This window comes from Brachypodium distachyon, chromosome 1 (genome assembly GCF_000005505.3).
Source record: "Brachypodium distachyon strain Bd21 chromosome 1, Brachypodium_distachyon_v3.0, whole genome shotgun sequence".
In the NCBI taxonomy this organism is placed as follows: domain Eukaryota; kingdom Viridiplantae; phylum Streptophyta; class Magnoliopsida; order Poales; family Poaceae; genus Brachypodium; species Brachypodium distachyon.
Genome location: NC_016131.3, coordinates 51843498 through 51857372, shown reverse-complemented (window position 1 = coordinate 51857372; position 13875 = coordinate 51843498). Strand labels below are relative to the sequence as shown.

Below are 13875 nucleotides of genomic sequence, written 5' to 3'. Positions count from 1 at the left end.
TCACGCATAAACTTTCACCTGCAATTTTTAGAATCGTGCATAAAATTTCACCCGCAATTTTTAGAATCGCGCATAAAGTTTAACCTGCAATTTTAAAATTGGGCATAAAATTTTACCTGCAAATTTTAAAACTTGATTATTAATTTTTTTTGTTGCATTTTTCCTTTGTCCGTGAAGTTTGGCTGTACCGTGAAAGTGTAATTTCGTCAGGATCGATCATTTATCAAGCCAGTACCAAGGAGTGGCCAAAAAATAGAACTGGAGAACACTCACGTACACTCACACACAAGTATACATGCTCTCTCACACACACGGACAGGTATGCTGGCCGGTCGACTGAGAAATACGATTTCTCAGCCGACTGAGCCGTAGACACTTCCATAAATCAAATTGAGCGACAATGCCCATTGTCATAGAGATGGACCCAAGGGGATATTGGCCGGTGTTTCAGCAACATGTCTTTGTTTTGCACCTTTTAGATTAACGTTCCAAGGGCATTTCAAAGTCGACTTTTAATTGAATCTTATTTAAATTTTCTAATGTGCATTAAAGAGAAATAAGAGAGAGACGAGAACCGACTTTTCATCAAGAATTATACTCTTAATTGAAGAATTAACCAAAAGTCAGCTACTCCCTCTGATACTAAATTCTTGACTCAAATTTGCTCAAATATGGATGTATCTATTCTTAAAAGCGTCTAGATACATGTAATATTTCGACAACAATTTAGGATCAGAGGGAGTAAGAGTTAAGCTTTTTACTATTGTACAATATCACAGTTAATGTTAATAAATTATCTAGATTCCGTTTAAATACACAATATCCATTGTATTGTATGCACTATTCTACTGTTGACTCTAAATGACAAGGATAGTCAATACTAACTATACTGTTGTACATGGCCAAAACCCCCCTTCTGACTTAGTTCTACACACCAGATCCCAAGCAGCTACTGACCGACATTTTTCTCCAAGTCCAATTTCTTGCTTCGTAACAGACGATCTTATGATTGATCTCAAGAGAACAGATTGTGTAATTAGGCATCAAAGTAATGACTGAATTCAAAATAGTTACTCCCCCCATAGAAAAGCATGGAAGAGGTATTGGATAGTCTACGCTCAATTCGGTCAACCAGAAGAAAACCAGTCAAATACTTCCTCCGTCTTAAAATAAATGTCGTGAATTTGTATAAGATCTTGTACAAATACACGACCATTATTTTGGAACGGAATGAGTAGGATTTAGTGGTAACCAGCGAAAGTTTCAAATATGAACTCCCGTTACCTATCGGCTCGAGTATTGAAGAGCATCATGGCTCTTCTGGCTTTGTGCTTCGACAGGTTGCTGGTTCGAAGTAGTAGCGTAGTCGTGATAGTTTTGGACAATTGTGTTCCGTTGATTGTTGTGTCGAAGGATTTCAATCATTTTGGCTAAGAACATCTTCAGCAGGACCCCTAAACATGGCCCCTACTTAGTTTTTAGGGGTTGACGCCAAAAAACTCTCTTAAATCCCACCTCCCAGCCCTCATTCCCAGGGGCTCCCTCGTCAGCCCCTATTCATCTCCACCTCAGCAATCCTCGCCCTCACGCACGCACACGCTCGTCTACCTCCGTCCATGCACTCTACTGGCCTTTCCTCCTCGCCACGCAGCTCGGTATCCTCTGCCGCCGGCACCCGCCTCTGGCCCCTCTGAGCCGCCGCCTCCCTTGGTCCCCTGCCGCGCTGCCGCCTCCCTCGGCCCATAGCAACGCCACCGCCTACCTCCCCCCGCGCAACACCGTCTCCCGCGGGCTTTCCTGCCCGACGCTGTCCACGCCGCCGCCTACCTCTGCGTGATGTCCCCGAGGCCGACCCCGTGTGCACCGGTTTGCCGCCCGCCGACGCCCTTGGCCGCGTCGCCTCCGGCACCCTTGGCCGCGTCGCCTCTGGCACCCACGACCGCGGCTGCCGGCCTTCGCGGGGAAGAAGGGCATGCCGCCCCCTCCTTCGCCCCCCCCATCTCCATGTCCAGGGCCGTACCTAGGAATTCGGGCCCTGGTGCGAAATGTTAAATGTGGCTTTGAAATAAAGAAAAAACATTGCATAACCAAAGTTTGCAATATTATTTTTCGAAAAAAAGAATGACATTTGGTCTTTGCATCGTTTGATGCGCACATACATCAATTATTAAAAACCATTCAAAGTACGTTTCTCAGAGTTTACGGGTTGAAAAAGGCAAAAAAAAAGGTACATCAATCGCCTTCAAGTCTAAGATTGGCACACCATCTAAACCGGGTGAAAAACTTCCGTGCTACCGTCTCCAAATGGTTACACCCAGATCCATAAATACTTGCATCTCGGTCTAAATAGAACAACATCAAATCTTTATCCTAAAATAATAAAGGTTGTGAATTTGTGCAAAAATGAAAATAAGAACTAAAGGTTGTAACAAAGTAAATATGCTGAACTCTGGACTCAAGTTCTACCGAAAAAGCTAAACTCGTGGCCGAACCGTGGTGTGATCTGATGGACGAGTAGAGGAGAAGCAGAGAAGCCGGCCATCTCCCCTTTGCCCCTCTTCGCATGGTGCATTATCCTTTTCTTTTTAATGATCCCAAAATTTAATGTTAATTAAGCATAGCTAATTAGTAGTAGTCGGATTAAACTTGGAGGCCCTTAATTTTTGGTAGCCCTGAACAGATGCACACCTTGCGCCTGCCACTGTACGGCCATGTCCATGTCGCTGGTCTCTCGTATGGGCTCGAGGAAGAAGACATGATAAAAGAAAATGTCTCATTGACAGATGGGGCCCATTTGTCATTGTAATGGAAAACTTAAATAAGGCCTGAAATATGTGGGGTACTGCTGAAGATGGAATTGTAATAAATGCTAAAAAATTTAGCAGGAAGTGCCTAAACAACATTTAGGGCATTATTTTAGGGTTACTGCTGAAGATGCTCTAAGCTATCTTGTGACACTTGTATTAATTCAGAAATATTTATGTAAGACACACTGTTTCCTTTAATGAAGCCTCGGTTTGTCAAAAATAATATTTTCAATAGTAGCAGCAAGATCAGGGGCATAAGATAAAGATAGGATATTTATATTTAGAAACATGGCAGTAGAATTTATTATTCTATTATTTTTATACTATTTTACTACATCCAGATTTATGAAAATTAGTAATTAACGTGTGTTTTCAATCCTCTTTGGAATCCTCAGAATGAAAAAGAGGTTCTTGCCATCTTGATGAGCGCTGTACCCACGATTCTTTCTTCCGAAGAACTCGTCTTCCTCTGACTACAAGCAGTCCACGCGCTCGCTTCCCCTTTGCCCCCAACGAAGCCTCGACCCACGACCGTCTTCCCCCTACCGGCGCGCCTCCGCCTGACCGCCTCCGCTTATCCTCCGCACCGCGCGGCCACCGCCGGCACCATCCCGTCTCGCCGGGGAGCTCTTCCAACATCTGCAGCCTTCCCTGCTCCTCCGGCGCGCAGCCCTACCGGAGATCCGGGGGGGTTTCCTCTTCCCAATCCCGTGATCGCATCCCGTTCCAGTTCTTGACTCATCGCGTCCGCTCTGTGGCTATAAAATATCGTCAGCAGGTCTTCTGGGGGCGTTGCGATTCAGGGTCCCTGGATTAGTTGGTGCCGGCGGCGGGGCGGTGATGAATACGAGGCCGGTGGTGCTGGTCCTCCTCCTGGTCGTCCTCATCATCACGTCGCAGTTCGAGTGGAAGCAGCAGATCGAGGACGCCGCCGACGCCGACCCCGCCACTGCGCGGCGGCGGCAGCAGGTTCTCGCTAAGGAGGACGCCGTCAAGGAGAAGGTGAGCCCACCGGAAAGATTCTTGTTTGTTGGATTAGCTGTAGCTTCTTTTTAGTTAATCTGTGGGCACCACTAAGATTATCTGCAAGTTAGGTGCATTCTTTGGCTGGAAGTAACAGATGACATCTGTCAATCTGTCATATTGGTTTGTTCTAATTTAGATTCAGATTTAAAATCGAAATTGCGATCAGAGACTAGCCAAAATGGGCCGAAGTTGAGTTTACTTCTGTCAAATAAGTATTGAGAAGAATAACTTTTTTAATTCATCGATATAGATAGCCAGTTAAGACCAACACGTTGGATTCTGTTTTTTCAAGCTAGATAAAGCAGGTAACTCCAGTAAGCTTTTAAAATAATAAGCGGATTACACATTTGCATTATTACGTACAAGAACATCCAGACATACAACTGTAAACCCTCCGCGAAGCCCCTGCCTTCATATATGCAGAGCAGCTGTTTGCAAGCCTATTTCTGGAATGGTTTGCAGACACTGTTTCTAGCCTATTATGGCACACTAGTGAAAATATATTGTCTGATGAACCCGTACATTGGGTTGAGAAATGTTTAGTGACAATTACTAGATAAGTACTGAGTATCTGTCCTGTTCCATGGGCAACCAACTGGTCAAGAACCTCACGTGTGTGTAGCCAGATTCGGAGATATTTGGGTGTTCAGAAACACAATAGGAATGATAGGACATGGGAACATTGAGGGAATCTTTAATAAAAAAGGAAGATATTTATGTTAAAAAAATACGAGACTCTGTATTGTTCATATTGATATCTGTCTACTGAGAATTTGGATGTGTTGCCTGCAGCAATTCAAGTGCATGCATAAGTGAAATTGTTACAGGATAATAATCAAATTGTGCATCATTTGAGTTCATATTAGGCCCCCAAAAAGGGGAGGCTCAACTTGTTTTTGAGAACCATTCCAGGCTTCTATTTGCACTTACCCTCAGTGGCGGAGGCAGTGGGGGGGCCAGCAGGGGCCTTGGCCCCCCCCAATAACTGTCTATTCTGCTCTGGCCCCCCTCACAAATATTTCCTGCCTCCGCCCCTGCTTACCCTCAAAATTACGCAGTTCAAAAACTAAATTATGCATCATTTGAGTTCATATTAGGCCCTAAAAAAGGGGAGGCTCAACTTGTTTTTGAGAACCATTCCAGACTTCTATTTGCACTTACCTTCAAAATTACGCAGTTCAAATCCTAAATTATTGATAACAGGATGCAAATTCCTCGACATAGTTATATCTGCACTTATTCTGGTTTGTTGAAGAAGATGTTAGGTGCTAGGATTTTGGAGAGTGAGGGGCTCTCAAAGGGATGCAAGTTCAAAGAAATGTATTTTCTCCTTTTCTTATTATTATCTGAAAGACTAACACTATTGATGTAGTGACTGTTGACTTGATCAACGAGTTGGATCCATACTCAAACTATCTATCCTAATCTAACTAATCTCATCTCTACGATAGAGATCATAGCTTAACTAACTTAAAGGATACCGTTCCTGCCCTTGTTGGTGCTGCCATGGCCTTGGCCGATAAACACATGATTATGAAATTCTCAGAAAATCATGCATCTAGATGTTAGCAGATCTGCATATGCAAGACATATGCAAAAGAGAGTTTTTTACACTGCGTATATTATCATCTCAGTACTTGCTAGTGCATATATTATCATGACTTGTCTTTTTTGTGGAATTCATAAGTGCACAAGTAAATAGGTTTAGGCGCCATTATGTCTAGATCTACATTTCTGTGGGTGATACACTACATCAATCATTGACTGTCAACAATAGGATTGAAACATTTGCCAATTGTTGTTTCGCGGACAGTCTTCGATACACTGAGAACTGTTTAGTAACAGTGACTGCATAACTGCTTAGTTTCTGGCTTCTTTTTATGGACACCAACCAGTCAAAAATCTTAGGAGTGTGTGACCTGATTTAGGTTATCAGCTTGTTCAGCAAGATAGTAGAGATGATAAGCCATAGGAACTATCAAGTGATTTTTCATGAAAAAGAAAGCTTTTGTTCCGCTGAAAGCATCAAAAGACCCTATATTTCTATTTTTGAGATCTGACTCCTGAGATTTTGGGTGTGCGGCAAAACTTCAGCCGTTCTTGTCCAGGCAAAGTGAAACTGTTACAGGACAATGGTCAATGTGTGCCTCTTTCATTCTTTTGGTTCATAGTTAGTTCAAAGGTGACTCTTTTGAGGAAATTGAAAGTCAGGCCAGGCTGGTATCTGAAGTTGCTGGTGTAGTTAAACTGTTCCAACTTGTAGTTCCAAAATTGTGGATAATGGCATGCAGATTTCTTGCTCATAGTAGTACCTGCACTACAGTCTACAGCGACAACAATCCGAGAAGTCATTTTGTGTGTGGCAAAGTGGTCCAGCGACATGAGTTTGCTGGAGAGCTGACGGGAGAGAAGGTTCACGGACAAATCGAGGAAAGTGAGGTTTTTGAGCTTGCAGAGGTGCTAGCTCACCTCGCCTGCGCACCCACGGGGAGCTAGAGGGAGTGGGTGGGGGGGGGGGGGGGGGGGGGAGGGTTCGGCTTGTTTAGAATTCCTGTCAAGGTCCTATACTCCTGTCCGATGAGCCAATCATTTTTGTGCTTAGTTCAGTAGCTACATTAGTCATATACTGATTACGAAGATAAAAAGTGTGTTGCCTTTGTTAGTCATGTAGTCTGGAATTCTGAATAGAATTGCTGTAGGAACCTAGGAGGGGATTGCCTGGGCTTTCATCAGACAGAAGGTCCTGTGTTCAAATTCCAATGACCTCAATTTTCTCTTAAAAATAAAATGTTTCACCTCCTTAGTACTTCATGCCTACAAATAATATGTTTCTTCTTCTTGCTTCGTTTTTATACCTCTTCTCCAGAATGAATGAAATTTGTTTTTCTTCGTTTTGTATGTTGTACTATTTCTCTTTGAGACGAATGACTTCTCATATATTTTCTATATCCTTTAAAGAAAATAGGCCGAGCTGTATGTTGTGTGGCTCTTGCGTTATGGGCTACATGCCTTATAAGATTGTTTATAATTCTCGTCATAGCCATATTAGTTTCGGGCTGTATTTTACTGAATAATTTATATAAAATATAAGCTAAAAAAATAAACAAGGGTAATACTCCCTCCGATCCTAAATTCTTGTCTCAAATTAGCTCAAATATGGATGTATCTACTCTTAAAAGGCGTCTAGATACATGTAATATTTCGACAACAATTTAGGATCGGAGGGAGTATCAAATAGTTGGCTTGTTACGTCACTTGAGCTTTCAAGGGTGATAGAACTGTTATATATATTCCATTTCATTACCAAGGAGGTAACACATTAATTAGATTATCAAGATTTTTGCAACTTTGAACACCAACTGAGGAAATCCTTGACCTGCCACTCGTTACGGGGTTCTCAAACATGGTGGTTTTCTGCGCTTTACTCTTTTTTCTGGCTTTGTGTATAAGCATCAGTGTGAAATCTAAATATATTCACACACATGCGCACCTGCAATAAGATGTATGGAAAGATGTTCATATGTGCCAGACAAAACAAAATATGGAGTAAACATTTCATCTTCTTTTGTAGAATGCACATAGGATCATCTTTGTGCCTTTTGCATGTGCACATTTTCTAACATGACATCCATGAATTGTTTGGAGAAGTTTTAGTGCAGGCTGGGTAAATGCCAGTGCCTAGATCTTTTCCCTTGGATAATGCAATGCATCTGTCGTTCACTCTCAGAAACAGAATTGAGATGTTGATCAATTCTTGTGGTCCCAAATTCTGATATGCAAGATTCGACCACTTATCATGTTGTTTGGAGATGCACTCTCTTAATTTGCATTTGCTTTGCTAGGGCATGAGTTATCTAGAGCTATACTTCTATGGATCTTCTCATCATTCTCATACAAGGTTTACATGCTATGTGCAGATACTATTATCTCAGGAGAAAAACATTCAACAGCTCAATGAGCTTATTGAGAGCCTTCAGCGGCAGCTACTGCATTGCCGGGGTAGCAACAGTACCGTCCATACCGCTACAATTGCTGCCACCAAAGTTAGTGAGGTGGAGGCGGAGGAAAACATTGATGATTAATACTCTAGTAGATAAACTCTTCCCATGTGGTTCTTTGATTCTAGTACAGCAGCAAAAGAGCAAGGGTTAACCAGGCACTGTACTCTTTGTGTCTAATGGGGGAACAAATCGTGCTTTAATCTACCGTCTTGTATACGCTGCTAAGGCCTTCCCTCCTAAGTGTAATTTGTAGTATGTTCTTTTTATATCACGGCTACTAATTCAATTGGAAAGTTATTGATCATTCTTTGTTGTGATGATGGATCATTGATGCTTCTGCACAGAAGAGTTGCATACTCTCCATTGTCTTTTTGCATTCTAGCCATGAATGCATTTTGCTGATGATATAAAGTATCTTCTTTCTGTAAGAAGAACCCTGTCATTGAAAGCTCAACAGAGGCACAAACACAATGGAATACACGAGCAAGGACAAATAATACAGAAAAATTACACCCTTGCATCTATTACACATATGAAAGGCGGAAGAATTGACTGCCTTGTGAATGCCTCTACGTGTCCCTATCCCCACCGTGGGTGTGCCTTCATCCCTACCGTTCGTTAGCTTTTGTTTTTCTTTCCCGATCTGCCGCGAACTATCTCGATCCCTCCCGTCTCTTCCCTCCCCCGATCACCCTCTCTCTCTTGCTTTCTCCCTGCCAGCGCTCGTCTCTCTCTGTCTCTCTTTGCCTTCCATGCTCCCAGCTCCCCCTTCAGTCAGTGTAGGGTTTGCTCACCGCCACCGCCCCCGTCTCGCTGAGCCGTCGACCCCCTCTGCCCCTTTCCCACAGCGGCGGCGGCCCTCTGCCGCTCTCCCCTTCCTCACTTCGCGGCCGTCTGCTCTCTCCCTCCTCCACACCTAGCCGCCGCCCCTATGTCCCTCTCCCCATCCGCCCGCCTTCGCTGCCCCGACTGAGAGGGCCACCACGGCCTCCCGTCCTTCATTCCCTCACCACCCCTGTGTCACGTCTGCAGAAGAGCGCGAAGCCCGTCGGCGTGACCCACTACCATGATGTGTCAGAGATAATCTTGATCTCATCAGCTAATTAACCACCATGTTCGGCCGCAGTAAGAGTTCTCAAGTTAATTAATCAACCATGTGGTTTGATTTGCGGGAATGAATATGTTGTGCCCTGTGGTGTGGTTTTTTTGATTCAGTCGTTTTAAACACTTGTGGATAAGCAACATATAACAGATAATTCTCTAGCAGGAAACAACAACATGTTGTATCGTTGATCGTTCAGATTGCTAGCATGTAGTTTGAGTTCTTAATTATGAATTCTGTGGTTGTGAGGGACTACGGATATTATTTTAACATCATGGCATAGCAGAAATCATGCCATTTATATAATGTTTGCAAGCTACATTAATTGATGTTTCGTGCAAACAAACTGTAATATTTGTTTCACATGACTGCAGGGAACATATGCATGGTACTTGAACTGGTAGATGACCAACAGCCCCATGGCATATGGTGAAACTGCTATTAGAAAGGCAAAAAATGGATACTGGAAGTGCATAGATGTTCTAAGAATACCAACAAGTACATGTACTGTTGGTGCAAAAAATTAGTCAGAATTTTATGAAGGCGAGTTGCCATTTGGTAAGAGAATCAGGTGGGGGTGATGCATGAATATCAGGTAGAACATAATGATGAAGGGGATGTACCACAGGTAACCCATGTTTAGCTCGGTCATTTTGTTCATATTGCTTAAGCTTTAACATGCGCCAATGACTGACACATAATGTATTTTGGACAGGGTTGCAAGTCTTTGTGTACAATATTGTTGCAGGGAAACAAAAACTAAACTCCTAAGTATGCATATATTCTGTATTGTACTCCAACACATCCTTGGTTTGCTCCCCTGGTCTATCATTTTGCTCATATGTGCCTTCTTGTTCTTATGCTTCATGATTATGCCATTGGTTAAAGTACAACATGGTGGCGACTTTTTATTCCTGGAATTTTTCCATGGTGTTGTCTTTTGGGCGAATCATTTTGATGTTACCAAGCTTAAAAGTTGCTACAAGTCCAAATAGAATTTCTTGGCTCCATGTTTTGAGAGTATAGTTGCTTCCGATAAGAAAGTTTACCTTTTAAGTACTATACTCATCAGTGATAGTATTCCAGGTTATAACAGTCTTCTGAGAAGCGGGTGTCCGGGTTATTCTGGTTGTCAATTTCTGGACAAATTAGAGTTTCAGAGGATATTTTTTCCTGCTATATATTGTCAGCTATTTCCCCTTTTCGTTGAAGCAGCAGAAGTAATATTGTCCATTTTACAAAACAAAAAAAGAATGTTGGTTTACAACCATATTCTCTTTCTTGCTATCTCAATATTAACAATGTTGACACTAAGGTCTCTGATTTGTGACGGCGGATCTGCAGTGGTTTTTTTTCTCCGTTTGTTCTCTATCGGTGCCGGTGAGCCTTAGCCGAGTTCGGCCTCTCTATTCTGTGGTGGTGTGTTCTCCTCAGTGCCGTGGGATTTTACTTTGTCTTGATTGTGCTTGCCTCTCTATGCAGGTCCTGTGTGTGGCCGTTCGGTCAGGTGATTAGCTTCGTTGTTCCTCAGGTGACTGTTGTGGCAGGACTGTAAGTCTTTGGTATTGCATGTTCAGACATGTCTTTTCATTCTTTGGCATAGATGCTTGTGTGTTTTAGTGTTCTGAGATCTGGCTGCTGTCTTCTTTTGCAGCTATGCTTGCCTTTTCAGGAAGTTAGGGCTCCAAAGTATGCATAAATGTGAGCAATCCAGGCATGGTGGCCTTTCGGAACAAGTATGCCGTAGTCTGTTATAAGGTACTAGGATCACCAGGGGACGCTTCACTGTTCAATGGATCGTGGACAGAGGTCGCCGTCTCACCGCAGCTGATATGCAGGTTGCATACGTTGCTTATTTGGCGTCTTTGGACCCGCATCTAGCAATGATAAATGCAACCTTGTTTTTGTGCCTGGAGGAGTATATTATGCAGTACTGATTTTGTGTGCCATATGTAGAACAAGCTTTTTAGATGCAAGATGCAGATAAGGGAGGTGTCAAACGAGCATGTCTGTTGGTTTTTTTTTCGTGCGATACCTGTTCCTCGAAAGCAAGTGAGGATGACGTCGATTATAGGTGTACGAATCCTAACTGTTCTAGCAAGTCAGCCAGCCCAAGGTGTGCTCACGGTCCTCCCTAATCTGACCTTGTTTGTTTTTGTTCAGTTGATCCTTTTTCATTTATTTCCCTTGCTGTTGCTTTTTGATGTTTTCTTTTGTATTTTGGGAAAAGTGTTTTGGTATATTATTTTCGTCAGGGACGTGAGTTATATTATCTGTTCGCGGAAATGCAGGTACAAACTCATGGTTGCAGGGGCAGACAAGAATGCATCGATTGAGCTTGTGTTTTTCGGTGATACAGCCAGAGATCTCATTGGAAAGCAAGAAGATGTCTTGCTCGCTGAATCATATGCTTCTCAGCTAGATGTCCCTAGTGAGATTTCAGCGCTCGTGGGCAGAAACTATGTCGTTGATGTGACATTATCTCGCTACTGTCTCCGCCAGGAGAATATATCTTTTCAGGTCATGAGTTGTGTTATCCTGAAGAAGGTGTTGTCTTCCATGAATTCACGGGAACAGATGCACCGGCAATTTCGTCTTCCCTGAATGAGTCATCGTCTTCAGTACTGATGTTTTTTTTCATGCGAATTTATTGGACAAAGTTGTTCTTTGTGTTTTGGTCCTCCAACTTCACCTACGGATCTTATGGATCTCCTGTGCAGGTTTGTAGGATACTCCCACTCATAGCCAGCCGCAACTCCGCAAACTCTACATGTTGCTTCTACTCCTCGCTCCAGTGTTCTGGTATAGAGTTATGTTCTCTGAGTATTTGTTTTATCATGTGATGCACATGATTTATTCTTGCCGAGGAAGAGGTTCATATCAAAGATGCGAGTACCTCGCTGACTACTGCTCAGCAAGAAAAACGCAAAAAGTTTAAGAGGTAAATGCTCATGTAAGTTGGGAATTCATTCCTTTCGGGCCAATTTATATTGTTTAGTGATGGCAGGTCACGGACAGGGTCAGCAAAGTTGCGGAAGAGGCAAAGGATGCGGAAAAAGAATGATGTTGCATGACTCTCGCCGCCGTCAGCGTTATGTAGAAAGGATAAGTTCTCCCAGGCTGGTCAATGCGTGTTTCTACTACGTGTGTGTGGTTTCTGTGCTGTAGTGGCAATGCTTTTGTGCTTGTGTAAGATAGACAGTGTTTTGTTGCTGGACTAATGTGTGTCTGGGCTACTCGTTGTGTGGTCACACTTTGTGTATGTGGTTCGTTGACTGTAGTATGGAAGCTTTTGTGCGTACGTAAGATAGATGATATTTCGTCATTAGTTTAAGTGTTTCCAGGGGAAGAAACTTATCTTTCTTTTTTTAGAAGCAGGGTAAGAAACTTATCTGGCGCTAGCACATGCTTTTTGTTGCCTTGATTTTGAACTAGATGGCCGAACATCAGGCCACTAAAACAGCCCATCAAGCCCAAACCACCCAATATCACAGCCCACGGCAGATTTAACCGTCTAGTACTCCTTCAAACCCAGATCCAACAGGATCGCCTCCATTGAAGGAGGCTTCAGTGGATACTAGAGATAATATCACGAGGGCAGTGCCAAAGGACAGTTTGGTACCCAATCAACCTGACAGGTGGACCCAGGTGGTTAAATTTATCATTGATCACATCTTAGCTGTAGGTCTAGGCTTGTCGATAATGATTAGTATCCCCTTCTTCATTTTTAGTTGGGCACACACATTGAGATTTAACTTTGACCACTAATTAGATAACTAATACACTCCGATCCATAATAAGTGTCTCAAATTTTATACTAACTTAGTACAAAGTTGTATTAAGTCTGAGGCATTTATCATGGATCGGAGAGAGTATATTTTTGTGTACCATAAAATTATATAGGTTTTGTAGTTGAAAAAGTTCTAGATAGTATGATTTTTATGCAATCTAATCCACATATTAGTAGTGATCGATATTCAGGCATTTTTTCAAATGCGTGCACACCCATTGTTATGCGATAAAGGAAGTACCAAAATTGAGTTTCCATGTTCAAAAATCCAATAATTATGCAAAAGTGCAGTAAGGTACTTGAAGCGGTAGTTTTAAGTAATTATCTCTGAAAAATATATTCATAAAACGTAAAAAATAATTGTCCCATGAACACAATTTCTCATTCAAGATAACTATAGTTTTTTTATCATAGTAATTTTTGATTCATTTATTCTTTTAGTATAGACTACTCTTTTTCCAACTAACTATATTTGTTTTTCCACATACTAGCTAAATGCATGTACGTTGAAAAAAAATACATATTACATATGCTTGAGTTTTTAAAAAATATTTATGTGCTCATTTTTTTTAAATTTCGTCCTAAATAAGGTTTCTCACAAAAAATGATAAAAAGTATTATCTCAAAGGTATACATCATACTAATATTAGGATGTAGTCTTAATATGGTGAAAGAACAACGTACCGCCACCAATTCGAATCTTTATAAGTCATGTAAAGGTTTTAAAAAATATTCTAGAAATCGTAGTATTTTGCTCCATAATACATTTTTGTTCAAGCGGCGTTTTTTCCCAAGACTATTTCAGTGGTCCCAACATACATTAGAACATGTTTCACAATGAGTAATATCTTTTTTCTCGGAGATGACTTCCGAATATTTTTTATTTTAAGCTGGTGGGTTGGATATTTATGCCTAGTATTTTTTTTCAATAATTGTATTGCAAATGATGAAGATTTGAATTTTTTTCGAAAGAAAACTTTTTCTCGACATGTTTTGTTTTTGCGCACGGAAAGAAAATTTGCTCCATGTGAATAATCTAATTTTTTCTATTTTTTGGACAATTAATTTTTATAGTTGGAAAATGTTCTACGGAGTAGTACAGTCAGAGCCCATTGGTGGTTGCCTGAAAGGAAAATATAGACCTCCTCC

The 13875-nt window shown here is 41.8% G+C and overlaps 1 protein-coding gene and 1 long non-coding RNA gene across 7 annotated transcripts; both read left to right on the top strand.

Annotated features, from left to right (window-relative positions):
* Positions 1–3236: 3236 nt before the first annotated feature.
* On the top strand, positions 3237–8151 carry LOC100839851. The gene is made up of 2 exons (XM_003557285.4): positions 3237–3809; positions 7751–8151. The coding sequence occupies exons 1-2, from the start codon at positions 3648–3650 to the stop codon at positions 7913–7915; spliced, it is 327 nt and encodes a 108-aa protein (XP_003557333.1). The 5' UTR covers positions 3237–3647; the 3' UTR covers positions 7916–8151.
* Positions 8152–8489: 338 nt separating this feature from the next.
* LOC104581677 lies at positions 8490–12264 on the top strand. Of its 6 annotated transcripts, none has more exons than XR_002962116.1 (8): positions 8490–8959; positions 9311–9564; positions 9652–10316; positions 10419–10487; positions 10591–11052; positions 11228–11557; positions 11657–11877; positions 11944–12264. It is a non-coding gene; the product is annotated as an uncharacterized LOC104581677 (long non-coding RNA). The 6 variants fall into 6 exon arrangements; XR_001406161.2 differs by having other exon boundaries at positions 8491–8959; positions 10591–10774; positions 10893–11052; positions 11228–11877; XR_002962114.1 differs by having other exon boundaries at positions 11228–11877; positions 11935–12264.
* The last annotated feature ends 1611 nt before the right edge of the window (positions 12265–13875 follow it).